This window comes from Syngnathus scovelli, chromosome 20 (assembly GCF_024217435.2).
Source record: "Syngnathus scovelli strain Florida chromosome 20, RoL_Ssco_1.2, whole genome shotgun sequence".
In the NCBI taxonomy this organism is placed as follows: domain Eukaryota; kingdom Metazoa; phylum Chordata; class Actinopteri; order Syngnathiformes; family Syngnathidae; genus Syngnathus; species Syngnathus scovelli.
In genome coordinates this window covers 11837934-11855760 of record NC_090866.1, presented here as the reverse complement: position 1 = coordinate 11855760, position 17827 = coordinate 11837934, and the positions used below count along the sequence as shown (strand labels likewise).

At 54.5% G+C, this 17827-nt stretch overlaps 4 protein-coding genes across 5 annotated transcripts in view; 1 reads left to right on the top strand and 3 right to left on the bottom strand.

Annotated features, from left to right (window-relative positions):
* Positions 1 to 26: 26 nt before the first annotated feature.
* cmtr1 (cap methyltransferase 1) lies at positions 27 to 5655 on the bottom strand. 2 transcript variants are annotated; one of them, XM_049756202.2, is made up of 24 exons: positions 5517 to 5655; positions 4895 to 4996; positions 4669 to 4817; positions 4357 to 4515; positions 4197 to 4289; positions 4059 to 4130; positions 3851 to 3945; positions 3716 to 3788; positions 3453 to 3651; positions 3182 to 3300; positions 2928 to 3024; positions 2711 to 2843; positions 2442 to 2621; positions 2285 to 2341; positions 2164 to 2221; positions 2015 to 2083; positions 1805 to 1936; positions 1592 to 1717; positions 1432 to 1523; positions 1290 to 1358; positions 1123 to 1170; positions 915 to 1027; positions 730 to 838; positions 27 to 667 (listed from the first exon to the last, which is right to left on the bottom strand). In XM_049756202.2, exons 2-24 carry the CDS (start codon positions 4986 to 4988, stop codon positions 532 to 534), a joined length of 2472 nt encoding a protein of 823 aa, XP_049612159.1. In that variant the 5' UTR covers positions 4989 to 4996; positions 5517 to 5655; the 3' UTR covers positions 27 to 531. The 2 variants fall into 2 exon arrangements, with proteins under 2 accessions (XP_049612159.1, XP_049612158.1); XM_049756201.2 differs by having other exon boundaries at positions 5402 to 5634.
* Positions 5656 to 6080: 425 nt separating this feature from the next.
* Positions 6081 to 12704, top strand: si:ch211-225h24.2 (uncharacterized protein LOC564539 homolog). Its single transcript, XM_049756300.2, has 5 exons — positions 6081 to 6784; positions 6963 to 9551; positions 10500 to 10553; positions 11599 to 11714; positions 11827 to 12704. Exons 2-5 carry the CDS (start codon positions 9453 to 9455, stop codon positions 12101 to 12103), a joined length of 546 nt encoding a protein of 181 aa, XP_049612257.1. The 5' UTR covers positions 6081 to 6784; positions 6963 to 9452; the 3' UTR covers positions 12104 to 12704.
* A 33-nt stretch (positions 12705 to 12737) lies between these two features.
* fbxo25 (F-box protein 25) overlaps positions 12738 to 17827 on the bottom strand; it is a 36150-nt gene continuing 31060 nt past the window's right edge. Inside the window, exons 2-11 of the mRNA XM_049756267.2 lie at positions 15330 to 15447; positions 14874 to 15000; positions 14566 to 14669; positions 14451 to 14500; positions 14285 to 14377; positions 14105 to 14198; positions 13840 to 14024; positions 13571 to 13753; positions 13337 to 13483; positions 12738 to 13211 (exon numbers count right to left, since the gene is read on the bottom strand). Of these exons, the coding sequence (XP_049612224.1) occupies positions 13122 to 13211; positions 13337 to 13483; positions 13571 to 13753; positions 13840 to 14024; positions 14105 to 14198; positions 14285 to 14377; positions 14451 to 14500; positions 14566 to 14669; positions 14874 to 14995 (1068 nt within the window). The 5' untranslated portion in view covers positions 14996 to 15000; positions 15330 to 15447 and the 3' untranslated portion in view covers positions 12738 to 13121. The remainder of the gene's footprint in view (positions 13212 to 13336; positions 13484 to 13570; positions 13754 to 13839; positions 14025 to 14104; positions 14199 to 14284; positions 14378 to 14450; positions 14501 to 14565; positions 14670 to 14873; positions 15001 to 15329; positions 15448 to 17827) is intronic.
* On the bottom strand, positions 15786 to 17582 carry fam110c (family with sequence similarity 110 member C). The gene has a single exon (XM_049756268.2). The coding sequence runs from the start codon at positions 17381 to 17383 to the stop codon at positions 16385 to 16387; it is 999 nt and encodes a 332-aa protein (XP_049612225.1). The 5' UTR covers positions 17384 to 17582; the 3' UTR covers positions 15786 to 16384.

The following is a 17827-nucleotide window of genomic DNA, read 5'->3' as shown; positions in this document are numbered from 1 at the left end:
ATAGAAGAAACCAAGCAGTAAGAACATCCATTTTGGCATTTTTAATATTAAAATGAAAATCAAATCATTTTTCTGCCTTTGAGTACGCCTTCTAAAAGTCATTTCCAATGTCCAGAAGTTTTGGCAGGCTAAAATACACAACGTTGACCCGATTCGAATGGATGAAAAGGCGCAAAAATGGACGATAGCGGCATTAGGAGTCAGCGAGCCGCTTTTTCACACGCGTCATATACAAAGAGCCCAACTATTACCACAGCCCATAGAGAACAAGCAGCTCTTGAACTTGTTGACAATCGCAAACCATTTCGGCTCAGCCAGAGGGAAAAGGTAGCGAGCGACAACAGAGTTCTTTGTTCGACCCGCTAAGACGAGAGCCAGCGACAGGCTTCGCAAAAGGATCTGGCGCTCTCGGATCATTCATCGTGCGCTTAGTGTGAACTGAAAGAAAGAGCTGCTTGAGGGAGAGGGACATACGGCCTTGGCGAGCGAGCCAGCGAACCAGTGAGCGTGCGAGATGGCCGCTCCGGCACCTCACCGCTGGCGGTTGCGTTGAACAAAGGCCAGCACGTCGTCTTTGGACAGCTTGTCGGGGTCCACGCGCGTCTGAGAGTCGTGCACAATGACGCCGTCCTCCCAGGCCCAGAAGAGACGCCCGGCGTGGCACACGCTGAAGCAAAACAGACAAACAACAAGTTGGCTGCAGAAAAGTCACGACGGCGGCCGACGTACCGGAAGGGCGAGGCGGCGTCGCCCGGCGTGTCGTAGCTGGACTTATTGGTGCTCTTGTTAAAGAAGAACTTCCTGTTTGTAATTTTGCTGGACGCCATCATCCACGGCTCTAGACGCAGGCAGCGGCAGCGGCGGCGGAGGATGATGAATCAGAGCTGGACAAACAATGGTGTGGAGACGTGTACCGTTGGTGGTCTTGATGACGTAGAGCCCGGTGGGAAGGAAGTGGCGGTCGTCTCGGCCGGTGTAAGACAGACGCGGGACCCCGCCCGAACTCTTGGTCACCTTCATTTCCAGCCTGAGGCATTGGACAATGAATGCACGCGCGCGCACGCACGCACACACACACACGCTGCCTTTTGAGGTCAAAGAGTCATGCCGGCGCCGTCGTACCGGACAAAAATCCTCTCCATTTCCTCCAGCCTGTAGACCTCCTTCACCCTGTTTGGAGGCAGCCGATGGACAATCATCCACGGAGGGAGCGATGGGACGCGACGGCCGCGTCTCCCTTTGGCGATAGATAATATGAATGCAAATGAGGCCGTCCAGGTGCTACCTACCTGATGGGGTTCATATCAGGTCTGCTGGGCTTGGCCACCGCCTTCACAAACTTTTCGGCCATCTCGATCCTGCACACAGGGCTTCCCATCAAAAGGCGTGGAAAAGCCAGTGCGTCAGCAGGCGCTTACTCGCTCTTCCCACCGTCTGTTAAAGTGCTGATCTCGGACGTCGGTGCCGTTGAGGACGAGCGCGTCCATCACGTGCACGGCGTTGATTCGCCGCTGCGCTTTGCCCTGCGAACGGAGAGACGCACGCGCGTTTACGAGGCGCCACGAAGCGCGACCTCGCCGACCTCGCCCACCTCGCCCTTCAGCTCCTGCACGATCTCGGCGCTCAGCAGAGAATCTCTGGGGAGCTCCAGCTTGAAGTTCTCAAGCTTCCTCCAGCGCAGAGGCATCTTCCCGTCCCACGTGTAGATCTGGGACTTCTGCGGGGGCGGGCGGAGGCAGGCGCCTTTGCCTCAAATATTTCCACCTTGGTGCGTGTCGTCAAACGGATTGGGATTGGCACTCACGCCCAGCGCCAGAAGGAAGATCTGCTCGCCGCCTCCCACGATGCAACGGTGGTCCAGGACCTGGCGCAGCTTCTTGAGCGTGGCCGGGTTGAGCGCCGTCGGGCTGCTATGGAACGACTCCGCGTCGGGGTTCTGGGGCACGAGCCACGTTTTAACGCAAGGCAAGACTGGGAACTTTGAGATGCCGCCGCCGCCGCCGCCTTCACATACCTTGATCAGTTGGTAGAATTTGGTCTTGGCATCCGAGGAGGCCGGCGTCACCCTGGCCTTGTCGGGCACCTGCGAGCGAGCGAGCGAGCGAGCGGAAGGCGTGAAGGCGGCCGAGGCGGGAGACTCGGAGCGGAAGGCGGCCCACTCACCCCCCACAACTTGAGACACTGCTTGCGGAGGTCGGCTTGCCGGGACTCGGCCAGCGCCCTGCGGGTGGCGACACGCTCAGACGCCAGCCAGCCGTCAGCCATCACCGGCAAATCTACTCACGGGTCCAAAACGAAGGCGTGGATCTTGGCCAGGGCTTTGATCTGGACGGCGCACAGGCTGGCGGGACACATTAGACCGCACCGCTTCAGTCAGGTCGGACTCGACAAAAGATGTGAAGCGAACAAAGGATGAGGCGGGCGGGCGGGCGGACCGGCACCTCTCGTTGGAGTTGACCATGAAGTGGTAGAAGTCGGCGTCCTCCTTGACGATGGCGAGGGGAACCACGTCGGTCACGTCCAGCTCGGTGTCGCGCAGCTGCTTGAGTTTCAGGTTGACTCGGAACAGGTACTCCCTGACGGCCTCCGAGCCGGGCTTCAGACCTCGGCACACCACGTACCTGGCGCGACAGAACCCCCGGCCGGTCGTGCCCCATGGGGTGTTGTGACGTTTACCATCTGACCCCCCCCCGCCATGCCGATACGGTACCTCTCAGAGTTAGCGGGCCGACTGGTCACGGGTTTGAACAGCGTGATTCGGTCAAAGCAGAGGTACAGTAGGTAGACCAAGCCTACGCTGAAAGGCGTGAAGAGGTCAAAGGTCTTGCAGACAAAATGGCCACCTCGAAGAGAAAGAAAGACAAAGTGAAATAACGTGGAGCGGCGTGGCCTCAATAGCCATGGCTCAACAAAGCGGGCCCATCTACCTGTCCTGAGTGTAGAGAGAGCGGTGAGGCACTGGCAGAGGAGCAGCTGTTTGGTCAGGATCTCCTGAAGGTTCTCCTGGCCTTCCACAGAGAATCCCTGGCGGGCGTGGCAAATACGACACAAGACCACGCTTTAGGGGAGAGCGGGCCGACCAAGCCAACGTGATTTTGAAACACTGGCGCCCATGCCATGCCATGCCATGCCATGCCATGCCATGCCATGCCATGCCATGCCATGCCAGTCACTCACTCACCCCGTCCGCCATGAGGAAATGCAGGCCCCGCCCCTCGGTGCTGTCCAGCACAAAGTTGCGGAAGGCCGTCACGTTCTCCGGCCGGGTGATGTCGCCGTCGCCGTCCACGCCGCCTTCACCTGGGACACGTCGACGGCAGAGAAATCAAGGCCGCGCGCGTGCGTGCGTGCGTGCGCGTGCGTGTGGCCACCCAACCGGCAGAGACATTTCGAAAAACGGCCGGAGCTCCTTTCGGCTGGAACCGTTTTAGACGCACTCGCTAGCGTCCTACCATAGTAGGGCTCAAAGAGCTCGCTGGGCGCTGCGTAGAAGTCTTCCAATTTGAAGTCGCAGGGCCCCTTCAACGTCATGCCGAAGCCTTTGGCGTGCCAGCGTCTCCTCCACAAGATGTACTCGGAAAAGCCGCCGGGCCCGGCGCACACGTCGCCGAAGTACAGAAGCTCGTTGCCGTTGTCGTGGGTCAGAGACTTCTACGCCAGGAGCGACGGGCGTCAGCGGCCGAGGAGTGGCGCAGGCGCAGGCGCGCGCACTCACCCCGTCGGGACCTTTCGGGTTGGTGAACATGTGCTCGAAGCAGTAGTCGATGTTGGCCATTTTCATAGCCGCTCTAAATGCGGCAAACCGTTAGCGTGACGGACGGCAGCCTGAAAAGGCGCAGTGGGCACGCACCTGTTGAGGAAGATGCCTCCCCGGATGGTCTCGTAGGGGTTGGAGCGAGTGCGCGCTCTCCTCATCTCCTCGCCCTCCAGATCGTCAAACACCGTCTGCAACCATGTCGGGTCGGAATGTTTGCTCTCGATGACGGAAAGGGCGGGGCCGGCCGGGGCAGGGCCGGCCCCGCCCCGGCCGGCCCCGCTCCGCTCCCCTTCAGCCTCACCTTGCACCTGAGAAGCGTGTGCAAGAGGTCTTCGCTGCAAAATTGGGTCTCGTCTTCAATCTTCATTTTTTTCTGCAAGAAAGAAAAATGGAGGAATAACGACGGGTCCGCTCCAGAAAGGTTTCCCTGAGTACTTACCGGTCCCACCGCCATCCAGTCCCTCAACTCATCCGCATCGGGAATTTCCGTGGTGCATTCGGGGAACCAGTCCACTTTCTCCGTGGCGTCGGGCTAGGTGCGAACACAAAAAGCGTGGGCCGTCGTGGGCCACTTCAGCCCGTCACCTTCAAGTGGCTACCTCGGGTTCATCCCGCCAGTCCACATTGAGCTCCCCCTGGAAGCCCCGCAGCGTGAGGCCGAGACCGCGCCTCCCCCGCTGGGTGGACGCCTCCACGATCTCCTTACGGCCCTGGCCGAATTTTCCCAGGCCCTCGCCCTGGCGGAAGCCCATCTTGGCCTGCCGAACAACAACTTGGGTCAGGCTCAAAGTCTCCTTCTTGCATTGAGGAACACTTGCCCGCTTTGAATGTTGCACTCGTTTCGGAAAGCAGCGCGACATTTCTCACCGAGACACATTGCAGTGCACAGTTCTTGCATTCCAAAACGTTACCATGAGCTTCTGTGACACGCTGTTGTACATGGAGAACTTGGAGTCCTGCGGGGGCGAGTCCGCGTCCCCGGCGGGCGTCGAGACGGACGGCATGGAGAATCCCGCTCGGGGCTCTTCTTGGTCGCTGAGAGAATCATTCTGGCTGGAGTCTGGAAAGGAACGCAACCGATGCAAATAACATAAGTTCTGCCGCCGTTAGATGGGCGAGTAGCATGAGCCTGCCTACCTTGTCTGGACAATCTGGACTCTTCATCAGAGCTGTTGCGGTCACTGCGCTTCTTCGCAGCCAAGCCGGGAGCGGCGTCGACTCTTCTCTTCATCGTGGCTGCTGCAGAACAAGGCGAAAGGAGTCTTCAGCTCAAAGGAGGCGAAATCTGTGCTCCAACAATACGCCAATACAATTTGCTCGAGCAAACTCCAATGGACAACTATGGGCCAGTTTGCGCAAAATTATTATTATTATTATTTCTGTCTGGCTGGAAGCTCCGGCCAGCAAGCAACCAGCACGGAGCGTCAGTGCCGTGTCAAAGAACTCATTAAGACAGAAAGGAGCCTGCAGAGTTGAGACGGAGCTAGACACGCTATCAAGAACAACCCAGAGCGTGTCGTTCATCTCACCCACCACACGTGATCGATGGCTTAAAAAGTCATCAAATCCAACATATTTTTGCGAGGCGCGCTTTTCGATTGACCGTCAAACCAAAGTGCGCAACTTGAGCTGTTAGCAACATACATTAGCATTGACAGACGGCTAACTTTGGCCGATTCCGCGTCACTTTCTCAGCGATAGAAGACCTTCTAACTCGGTGCGACCCGCTGAACAAATGGAGCGTTCTCGGGATAGTTACTGTAACAATCGCTCGGCGTTTCACATGGATAGCCAAGGTAGCGTTACTGTTATTGTTTCTTTCGCTTTCCAAAGGGGTCCTTTGGCTGCGCACAGGCGCTGGTCGCGGAATGATGACGTCTTGGCAGGAGCACCCGCCAACGCTGCCTGTTTGAAAAACCAAATTGGCCACAAGGGTCATTGTCTTTCAAATCCATCCATTTTCGATACCGCGTTTCCTCACATTCCCTTTTAAATCCTCGATTAATGAATGTGAATTTACAAAAACTGTTTTTTAAGGAAAGAATGATGTCATACATACGTTTCTACAATCTGTAAATATCTCATAGAATGTTGTCACCTTTTCCTGGTAAAAGAGTTCATATGTTCGTGGAGTCATTTCGTTTAATTTAGAAAATTAGAAAACACTTGACACAAAATGTGAACATTCCAATGACGGTGCAAAAGTTTAGTTTCGGAAGAAACGTGGCTTTTCTTCACCCTAAGAATAACAATTACGAATTGAAGTTTGAACTCCACGTTCATTCTTCATTAAGCGATTAGCGTTCAAGTGCATTGTATACTAGATTGCACTAATCCTTATTTGGCAATGGCCAAATGGGGCAATCCTAAACCGTCCCTCAAAACACTGGAACTGTTTTCATTGTTGCGACAGGACAGTCCGCCGAAAAAAATATTTGACACGATTTGAACAGTCTTGAACATCTTACGGCTGCTGCTGCTCTTCCCAAGGTACACGCTTTGGCCACCTGGGGGCAGTATGAGGATAAACAGAGTTGGTTTTCGCTCTTCATTCAATTGCAGTGGCTTCAGTCGTCTATGCTTGATGCAATGTTGCCAGATCATTATTACTAGTGTATAGCTGGGCTCCATACGTACGTCACTCTGTGCTGATTGTGTAATTTAGTGGCTTTTTTGGACCACCTCCCATGTGCGTTAAATCCAGCACATCTCCAGAGGCCGGCCTAATCCTCCGCTGACACCGTTGCACACACGAACCGTTCATCGGCGCCACGCATGTGAACAACTTACGCAATGACGCTGTATATATATATATATCTGGACGATCTGACCCGTCCGTCCAGGTGAGTGACTGCGGTGCAAATGTGAGACCAGGAGGCGAGGCGAGTGTGCCTTTTGGACACACACAAACTGAACCTGAGGGCCCTGGAGAGGACTTTTGCCCGTGTGAAGCAGTAGGGGAGGACCGCAGGCATGTTTTTCTTCCGCATCCCTCGACTGACCCCGGGATACATTCGATACCTCCAGGTGCGTGTGCGTGCGTGAGAGAGAGAGACGTAGATCAGTCTTGAGGTGGAAATTGGCACTTGTGGAAAAAAAAGTCTGACTTTTGAGAGGGACCCAATGTGGAGTCCAGACAGTTTGTTACATTGACTGAAATTTGTCAAACGTTGAGCAAAACTCAGCCGTCGTCACTTTCTTCCAGACCCAGGCGGTCCTGCAGAGCCAGGACGGTCCGGCGATGCCCCGCCTGGCGTTCCTGCTGGGATTGATGGGGGTGAGCGTGTCCGGCTACAGCTGTCGCCAGCTGACGCTGCACTGCAAGCCCGCCGCTCGTCTCTTCAGATGAACAAGAGGGACGCACGGACGAGGTCGATGGATGGCGACCGTCGACGGCAGTACTGCCACCGGATTTGCTGGCTTTATCGTCTACATGAAAACTTTAGATGACGACAATTTCAAGTAGCTAACAGAAACATCATCCTATTAGATTCAGTGGGCCACAAAAGCAAAATGTCATATTTTTGGGGTGATTTATTTTTTTTAGGGGCAGAAACCTGCACATGAGATGATTGCACATATCACTTTGACACGCTGAATGAGATTAGTCGACGACGGTGGGCGACTGCTATCGTGGTGACCTGAACCGGGCGATATCTGAGTGAAAAGTCGCCCACGTCAAAGAAGCTGAGCAGAAAGTGTTTTGCGTTTTTGTTAGCGTAGCAACGTAGCGGTGACCAGGCGCGTCAATCAACGCTTTGGGACGAGATTAGCCGGGAAGGAGGCCGGCCAGATCCTCTTAGCAAACATCCGCTTACATGCGGCAGGTTAGAGGTCACTCACCCTGAAATGGAGATGTGACGTTGAAAAAAAGAATTCCAATTTAATGTCATATTCCAAAACTAAAGATTTGGGAAATAAATTCCTATATTCTGGTTATATTAGGAATTTGATTCAAAGAAGGGAAAATATTGTACAGTTGAGAAAATGGACGGACGGATCCAACGCTCGAAAGTAACCTTTCAAGTACAAGTCAAAAGCAAGTAAACCTGTTTTTTTTCTTTGGACCACAGCATCATCTGCTGGCTCAGATGGGACATTACCTCTTGCCCCAATGCAAAACGTTGCCACTGCTACTCACTCACTAATGAGAAGAAAACAAAGACAAATATTTTCCAACTGGATTGGATTCCCTTGGAAAATGCTTTTCTCTTTGCAAACGTCAACATTGGCACATTGGCCTGCGCCTATATTGACACGGTGTCACCGTGACGTGATTAGGGTCACGGAAAGGTCGGTCCCTGCCGTTTTCCCATCCGATTGTGCTGTGTCGCAAACGCCGATAAGGTCAGTTGACGCTACTTATCTGTTTGTTCAAAGGCCGATAAGGAACAGCAGAAATATGCGCTTAGCTGTCAAAAACCAGCCACGGAGGGAGGTTTTCGGGACACGCTGAACAACAAGAAAAATACAACAAGTTTTCAAACATTAGATTGCTTGCCAATGTGAAAAATGGAGCAGAAAGACATCCGAGCAAATGCACACTGTTCTTTCATAGGATGCCTCCAAAGTCGTGCAATTCAAGAGTTCTGAAGGGGGAAAACAGAAACCTTGTTTAGTCTGGGTTAGGGTTAGTGGAACTTACAGAAAGTGTGTCACGTGTGTGTGTGTGTTTTTAGGATAAGTGGTCATGTTTTTTTTTGTGTGTAAAAGTGAATGTCAAAATCATGGCTTTCTTTTTTTTTTCTGATATATCCAAAATATATGGTGGCAGTTGCAAGCAAATGCAAAGTGTCAAGTCATTGCTGTGGATTGTGACCGTCAGCTTCTCGCTCAGGTGAGGCCCGCAAACAGGGCTGGCTCCATCGTGAGGCTGCTCGCATGGGGAGAAGGCTCTTGTTCCTCTCAACAAAGACGCCACTGTCGGCATCGAACGAACGAACAAACGAACGAACGAAAGAAGGAAGGAAGGAAGGAAGGAGCGAAGATGCCACCCGTGCAAACGCAACGCCATCCAGTGCAAGTGAAAGCCAGATGCGGGCCGCCGCGGAACACGCGCTCTGGCTTAGCTAAAAAGGTCTCCTTAAAAGCCGGCGCTTGGATTTCATCCGCATTCCTGAGCGACTTACTGTAAGCGCATGCGGCGACGGCCACTGAAAGTCAGGTGAGCCGTCTTAACCGGAGCGAGGGAGGCAGCGCAACAGCGCCACAGCGGGGCAGCGGGGCGAGCTCACCCGTCTTGCCGGCCGGAGCGATTAAGCCATCGATTGGGTTCAAAGTTTGCGCTTGAGCGCTTGCGGGTCAACTACGGTTAAAGAAAAGTGAAAAAAACACAACAATGCACAGAGCTCCGTCCGCGCAGAGGTAGGTGCCTGACGTCACGGGAAAGCGCTACATTGTTGCTCGAGCACATGACTGCAACTCTTCAGCGGGAGCGAGGGGGATGCGGGAGAGAGGAGGAGGAGGAGGAGGAGGAGGAGCCAGCCCAGGTGCTCACGTAAAGACCCAGCCAGCCAGCCAGCCAGCCAGCCAGCCAGCCAGCCAGCCAGCCAGCCAGCCAGCCAGCGCGCGCACGCACGCCAAACGAGCAGCACTCGACTTTGTGAATGAACAATAGCTGGATGCGAGTGCAGAGTCGCAACGTTTGGGGAGGTCTCACGGTGATATTGTTGTGATCCAACAAGTGGAGGGAGCCATGTTCCGGAGAAGCAAGAGCAAAGCGTTGGTGGAAGAGGCGCCGGAGGAGGAGGAGGACGACGACGACATGTCTTGGCACTTCCGTCACTGCTACAAGGTAACTAACTGGCTGTTTGGACTCTTGTCAACTTTTTCTGCTTAAGTGGTCAAGATATTCCAGGGATGACAATTTTGTCTAGAGTTGATTCAATATGGCTCCGAGTCAGCGGAATATCTTAAGGACACCTTTCAATGATAAATTGAAGTCAATGAACAAAGTGGAATCACAAGACGGCAGGCAGGCAGGCAGGAGCGAGGGAGGGCCCCGGGAGGGAGGGCCTCGGGAGGGAGGGCCCCGAAAAGTTCCGTGTCAGCCACAGTTTGCGAGCAGCTGCACCAGCTGCTTTATGTCAAAGTGTGGCGAGAATGGCGAGGGGGGGGGGGGGGTCATGATCTTCAACACACAAAACACTTTTGGGATTCCATCTAATCTTATTTGGTTTCACGCCACTGGCTTTACCCTGGCTTATTTACGAGCGGCTCCTCCGCTACGGCTCTGACGTGGTCATTTTGCATCTCGGCCGTCTGTCCAAACATTCCAAGGTTGCACAATAGAACCTCTGAACCCTCGGACGGTCCTTTACTGCCTTTCTCAGGCCGGACCTCTCCGACGTGCTTCTCCCTTGGGAATTTGGACTCCCGCTCCGATCTGAGAGGTGAATAAATCCCACGGGCCTCAGCTCAGTCACAAGGACAAGTCTGAGCTTTTCCCAAGGAGGGGGCGGGGCCGGGGAGGTCACACTTGATCAACATGAAGAGAAGGATGACTCTTGCTTCTCCTCCACCACGTGACACTGGACCACATTGGCAGATAGACAGAGCTCCTACGGGATGTCCATCCATCATTTGCTCTCCTGCAGACGTTCCAGCGTAAGCCACTTTGAAGCCATTGCGGTGGATTTGACAAAAACAAACAGGACGGACCTTCGTCATCAGCAGACCCCCCCCCCTAACCCTAACTTTGGGGGGGTGCAATTGTCTCAACTGGCACATGTGTGCATTTCAGGACAAAGACATGGAAGGAGAGGAAGAGGAGGACGCCGTCACGCACGTATCCAAGGTAAACAACAAATTCCATTTAATTCCTTCAGGCAGCTTGAGCATTAGCATCGAGTTTAGCTTTTGCGACATCTTTCCAGATTGTAAAGCAAACGTCACGTAAACATCTCGCGAGAAATGCATGAAAATGGAGCTCTGCTACGGATGGACGAAACATCGGTGCAGCAAAGGCACTAACAGAGCACGAGCGGTGGACCTGGCCGCACGCACTCACGCACGCTCGCGGCGTTCTTGTCAAATGCCGAGAAGCTGAGCTACATAAAGCAGAGCCGCGCCGCGCCGCGCGGCTCGGCGCCACTGTTTATCAGTAAACATGTCCATCAGTTAACATCAGCACAAGCGCGTGCTTATCTAGCTCCGTTGCGCGTGCTGTCTTAAAAAGGCTGACTCGGAATCGCTCAAAACCGCAATTTGGAATTCCAACACTTGTTCAAATGCTGTCTCACACACACACACACACACACACACAATGTTGGGTCGGGTGGAGGCGACGCTGTTGACTTTGTTTGTACGTTGGGCTGGAGAAGGGAAGGAAAGGCAACATTCTTTGAGGGGCTGCAGACATTGGGAAGGAGGGAGGGAGGGAGGGAGGGAGGGAGGGAGGGAGGGAGGGAGGGAGGGAGGGAGGGAGGGAGGGAGGCCCAAAATAGGCCTTTCACTCGGCCATGCAACTTTGGCTTCAGCGGACCTTTGCTCGGCACGATTGGATGTTTTTTGCCTCGGCAGCGACTTCTTCACACGCAAACAAAAGCGGCGGCGGCGGCCTCGGCGTCATCCCAACGGTGGGAATGTTTTGATAAGAGCCAAGCGGAGGCAAAAGCAAGAGCGTCCGTCAAGATTGCTCCATAATCTCGCCGCTTACGAGTCCACCGAGGCTTGAGAAAGAACTCGGTGTGCCGTAGTTTTGCGTCACATGCTTTGGAGGACACGAAAAGACTCAAAGAGTTCAAGCGTGCTTGCTTCAAGCGATTTGGGAAAAGGACAACGAAATGAAAGGAAATGGCAAAATGTTTTTTTTTTGCGTTGTAAATGTCTTCTTGTGACAGGAGGCCAAGGTGAAGATGATGTCCAAAAAAGACAGGAAGGATAAGAAGATGTTGTCCTCCAAAGACGACAAACACTTTTTGCTGACCGGAGAGAAGCTGGCGGAGCGCCCGGCGGGGTAAACGTGCAAACTTTCAGACAAGGCTCACCTCACCTCACCACAAGGTTGAGGAGGCTTTGATGGGATCCTCAAAGTGGACTTTCCAAAGATGACACTGGTTTCTTTGCAGGTGTCACAAGAAAGAGAAATGCGAGAAGCCCGACAAAGCGCATTGCTTCTGGGAAAGCGTCACCATGACCATGAGACACATTTCCCCCGCCAAAAAGACGGACGGGCGGGAGCCATCCCAAGCGCGGGACCACGGCGCCGCCCCAAACGGACACTCGCCCTCTCGGAGCCCCGCCTGCGCCGTCAGGTGGACGTCGCGCGCCAAAGTCAGGCTGGCCGGAATGGGCAGGATGCCCAGGAAGAGTCTGTCGGACGCCGCCTGGCAAGGCCTGGACTAGACCTTCTCTCAGTCACAGACGCCAACAAGGAATAGTTTGAGCGCCAAAGAAGGCGGAATGGTGATTTGCGGCCCCTTTAGAGTGCCTCGTCGTTGCCGCGCGCCAACATATTTGGCTTTGGACGTGGAGGCATCCGTTTTTTTCCTTTCGTTTGTTTGAAATGACGCCAGGTTTGTCGTAGAACCGTCAGCCCGTTGAAAACGGAAGCCGATGACGTACCGTAGGTACGTCTGATGGGAGCGCTGGCTCTCGTGTCATGCATGTCAAGGTCCGTGAAGCAATCTAGCGAATGATTTCCTCATTCATTTTGTTTGTTCCCACAAGGATTTCCAGGGCTTTCATAATCAAAAGGAATGCCACGCTTATAGAAAACAGGCATCACATTTGGTTTTTTTAAGAAAAAGACAAAGAGAAAATAGAGAGCAGATTTTTGCGAGGGTATCTGACACTGACTTTTCTTTTTTTTTTTTTGCGTTTGGCTTCATTTGATCAAAGGAAAAGTGAAGTGGAAGAGGCCATTTTGGTCATCTTGTAGCAGCAGATTGAAGCGCTTCTTCACTTTCCAACGGCAGAGTTAATAAAGAAAGAAAATGGGCAGCAATCCGTCCGTCCATCCATCCAACCAACAAGTGTCTTTCCGATTGTAAACATTTAATGGTTTCGTCACGCTGGTCCCCGGAAAGACGCACAAGAGGAAGAAAGATTACAAAAAAGTTGCAAGACGGATACAAAAGTTCCACAAGGGCCATAAACAACATTTCCCTTTGACAACTCTTAATGGCAACTGACAAAATAAGCGTCAACAGACGCGTGTGCTCCGTTTTGAAGCACAAAACATGGCCGCCCGCCCGCCCGCCCGCCATGGGTCAATATCATCTCTCTCTAAAAGACACTTTGTACATGGATATTTACACACAGCTTCCCGTCGCTGCATATTCAAGCGAGCCCAAAAGCTAAACAAGGTTTGGATGTGGTACACTCACGGCTTGGGACGCTACGGGGGGGCGGGGCCGGGCGTCTAGAAGCGGAAGAGGTCGATGAAGTGTTGCGGCGAGATGGGCAGCAGGTAGCCGTCGGGGTCGTTGGCCGTGCACGGGTGGCCGCAGTCCTGACAAAACAAGCGGGTCGGTCGGCTCATTTGGACCGGAGCGGGGAAAAACGCATTTCGTCACGCGGTCACAAGAGGGCGACAAAGGCGCGTCAAATGGCAAGAGAAGAGCCTTTCCTCGTTACCTTCCAGAAGAGGACGCTGCAGTGCCTGCAGAAGTGCAAGGTGTCGCCGTACTGCTCCTTGACCGGGTAACGCTTGTGCAGGGTGAAGTACATCAGCTTCCAGTCGACGCCGTCGCTCTTGGTGAGGACCAAATGCCGAGAGGGGTGCTGGAAGAGACCACGTTGAAAAACAGCAAAAAGGGAAGGGAAGGGAAGGGAAGGAGCGGAACAGCCAAAGTCGTTTGCGGCTCTCACCGGCTTGTCCGAGAAGTGGAAATGGCACAGCCGCTTCCACAGCTTGCGGTTCTCGCTGAGCACGTGCAGCGTGGGCGCGGCCTGTCCCAGGTTGATGATGTCGCAGGCGTCCGAGAGGTTGTACAGGATCTTGTTGTGCGTGTACAGCGGCAGGTCGCTGAACGACACGCCCGAGCACATTTGCTGCGCACGAGTACACCACGCACGATGAGATGTGCTCCTAACCCCAAGCCGACCCGGGCCCCGTTTTCTTCCCTTTGAATGCCTACCTTGGGGATGTGCAAGTCATTGAGCTGCCGCTGCCACTTGAGAATGTTGTCTAGTCGACGGAGCCAGACGTCCACGTTGCCCACCAGCACGCATCGGCCCACGTGCAGCGTCAGCGTGCGCAGCGCGGCGCTCAGGTCCTGCAGCAGCTCTTTGACCAGCCGCGGATTGTAGTGGTCCTCCACCACTGGCGGCGCCGCGCAGCAAAACGCTTAGCGGAGCCCGCTGCAGGAACCTGCACGGCCGCCGCCGCCGCCGCCTTCTCACCCTTTCGAACGATCTTCTCTAGAATGTTGAAGTAGTTCTTCTGGGCTGCTCCGCTCAAGCAGGTCAGCTGGGATCTGGCTATCAGCTGGAAAAGCTGGGGGGGGGGGGGCAGAAAGAAGAGAGGCAGCCGAAAGGGGCCACAATCAAGGACGTGCCAGGCTGGGCGGCTGGCTCGCTCACCTTAGCCACGTAATTGAATCTCCTCACGTCGTGGATGGCGCTGGAAAAGTCCAGGCGGTTCAGCGCCTCTCCCAGAGTGCAATAGCCGTGACGCTGCGCGCAACGACAGCGACGTGACTCGAGTGCCTTCGGCTCGGGCGGTCATTTTTCAAATGGCGGCACCCACCTCTTTTGTGCTGCCTTTCTGCACGTAGATCCACTTGTCCCTGAAAACAACTGCACAGGCGCAAAACATGGCAGACCTTGGCGGCAAATCCAATGTGCTCTTTGCAAAAACTCACACTGAGACTTGGTCTTGTGATTGTACAAGTCCTTTCTCCTTTTCAAGCTGGCCAACTGGCAAATGTCTTGCGCAAACTCATCGTCTCGGTCAGCGCAGGGGAATCTGTCGAATGACAGAACGCTGCAGTGACTGCTTTGTTCACCCCGGCCGACAGACGGCTTTTCAGGACGAGAGGAAAGGCGGCAGCAGCAGCAAAAAAACAAACAAACGAAAAACAAAGCAAGTGCAGCTTTCTGGAACCAGCATTTGAACATGGCTACAACAAACTTGATTTTGCAGGCCAGTGTCAACAATGGACGTTCTTACTCAATCTCCGGGCGGATGTCGTCGTCCATGTCGTGGCCGTAGAAGATGATCCTCTTCCAGCCGTGTTCCGTCTTGGTCCAGCTCCATCCTGGCGACCTCCAGTCCTTGCCCAAGAAAGGCATCCTCGCTGGGGAACGGAGGGAGTGCAAGAGTGGGCAAGAATGAGCAAGCGCTGGACAACGATGGCAAACGTTCGTTAACTCCAAGCCAAAACGGTACTCATCACGTTCCCAAGACAATACGCGTGGCGTGGCGTGACGTGGCGTGACGTGACGTGTGACGTTCTCAAACCGCAAATTCGACACAGAAGGTAAAAGGAGACATGACATTTGCCAGCGACACATTCGCCTCCATTGAATAAACAACCCTTTTCTAACGATAGTTAACCACCAACCAACCAACCAACCAACCAACATCAACGCTATCGTTTTACGCAGAAAGGAAGCTTGAACTAACCTTGCCAAAGGATGCCAACTACTTTCTGGGCCTTTTCTCTTCTCTTCTCTTCTCTTCTCTTCTCTTCTCTTCTCTTCTCTTCTCTTCTCTTCTCTTCTCTTCTCTTCTCTTCTCTTCTTCTCGCTCTGCTGCTGGCAATATTGACGACGGAAGTAAACACAGCTGCGGAAGGCTGGCGTGCAGCTCCGCCCACCTCCTCTCCGATTGGTCGAAGCGCGCGTCGTCAGCCAGTTTGCTTCTCGGAGCGCCGCTGCGGATTGGCCGGACAGAGCTGTCAATCTGTGCTTGCCCGCCTTCTAATCCTTTCTTTTTTGCTTTGTTGGGGGCTGGCTCGCCCCCACACGTGACGGCGGTTGTCGCAGATATACTCCGGTTTTGTTTTGTTTTGTCCAAAATGGGGGGGGGAATGCTCATATTTAGTACTAATGCAAACTAACAACAACAATGAAGACACCGTGATTTTCACAAGAGTGCTAATATTAGCAAGAGTGCAGAGTTCAGCGAGTGGTCGTGCATTTGCGACTTGGGCCTTGAACATTTCCCCATCTCAATCCATTTTTTAATTGCACTTCCATCAATCATAGGAACCACAGCAACATGAACTGCAGGAGTTTAGAAATAAAATAAACCTGGCAAAATGGGAGAAAACATGACAAAAGTAGCGCAAGATGGAATGCAAAAGTGAAGTACATTCAATATTAAAAAAAAGAAGGGACCAAATAATAGCCTGTGGGTGGTACATTTGAAATCTCTCTTACAGGGCAGGGCAGGGCAGGGCGGGGCGGGACAGGACAGGACAGGACAGGACAGGACAGGACAGGACAGGACAGGACTTGTCTGGGATGACAGTCAGTCTTGTGAAAGGTATCCAGTGTGCATCAACGTTATTCTGTTATGCAGTTTCACAAGCTCCAGGCGGGTTCATCTGTGAAACTACCTGGGCTAATTTGTCCTCAATCCCCACTCCGGTCTGTCTGGTCCGGTCCGGTCCAGTCCTGGGCGTGCACCCAAAGTCAGCCGGGAAAGGCCCCGGTGGAAGCCGGTTTCAGTTCAGTTCAGTCCAGGTCTCTCAACTTCTTGCCGCTCTCCTTGGCATTCTTGCAGCTGTACAGCCACTTGATGATCCTCGCGTTGCGCTCGATGACCGAGGTTCCCTGGCGGATCTTCTCGTGCAGGACCTCCTCCTGCAGGCCCTCGCTGCCGTCGCGGGAGAAGCCGTCGTCCGACGCCGACACGCTGACGCTGCGCAGCTTGACGGCCGTCTCGTCCGAGCGCGCCGAGAAGTTCTCCTTACCCAGAGACTCCACGACCTCCCCGTCCAGGCCGCAGTACTTGAAGAAGGCGTCAAAGTCGGCAAAGTTCTTGGAGTACCTGGAGCTGATGTCCGAGCGGGACCGAGCCACCCCTTTGGCCCTGCCGCTGGCGGGAACGCTCAGCACATGAGCACATGGCTCTTTTGGGGCCTTTGCGCGAGCTCCGCTACACCTTCTCTCGGGCGTCGGGGTCCTGGTACTCGAGCGGCGTTCCCCGGCAGAAGGCCGAGGCGCGCCGAGTTCCTCCTCGGCGCCGTCGGGCTCCTTCTCGGCCGCCTCGGGTACGCTGACGGGTTTGCTGGTCGAGCTCCGAAGCAGTTTGCGCGTGATGTGATGTTTGCGCTGGCCGCCGCCCGCCCTCAGCAGCTCGCATTTCTGCCTGTACAGCAGGATGGAGTCAGGGCGCTTTTTGGAGCTGGAGCGCCGCACCTGCGTCGGGGAGCGGCTCTGCGGGGAGCTGCGGGGGGGCGCCGAGCTCCGGTCGCCGGAAGGCGGGTCGACGAGCGGCGGGTCGACGAGCGGCGGCCCGACCAGCGGCGGGTCGACCAGCGGCGGGCTGACGAGCGCCTCGCCGGTGGCGCTGACCGCCTGTTGGCTTTTCACGTACTTGGGCCTGCTGGCGGCCAGTCGCTCCACGGCGCTGGCGGCGGGCCCTTTGGCCTCACTCTCCAGGTCCATTTGCTTGCGAAGGTAGTCCGGACCCTTCTCCAGGATTCTGGAGGTCTCGCTGGTGCTCTCCATGGTGTCTCGGTCCTCTTCAGCAATGTTTTTGCGGGCTCTCCGGGATTCCACGCGATCCCATGCTTTGCCCGAGCACGTTAGCGAATGCTGGTCTCTTGCGACACGCGGCGCCGCCGCAGCAGTGCTCGCCTTGCATCGCTGCCCCGCCCGAGACAAACACGGGCTTGTTCAAAGTACACCTGATAGGAAGAAGGGCCAAGAGGGCGTGGAGAGAAGAAGTTTCTGGTGTGTGGCTCGCTCCCTCCCTCGCTCCCTCCCTCCCTCCCTCCCTCCCTCCGAAATCCAAGCCCCACTTCCACCGTGCTGCTTCTTCTTGCGTTTTCCCGAAGGCAGAGGGCAGCACTCCAACGCGGGCGGCTGTGCAGAAAGTTTGCACCAAGAGGGAGGTCACTCTCAGAAAGGTCAGCGTCGGTCGCTTGCTGACAACATCAAATGAAGTCGTTT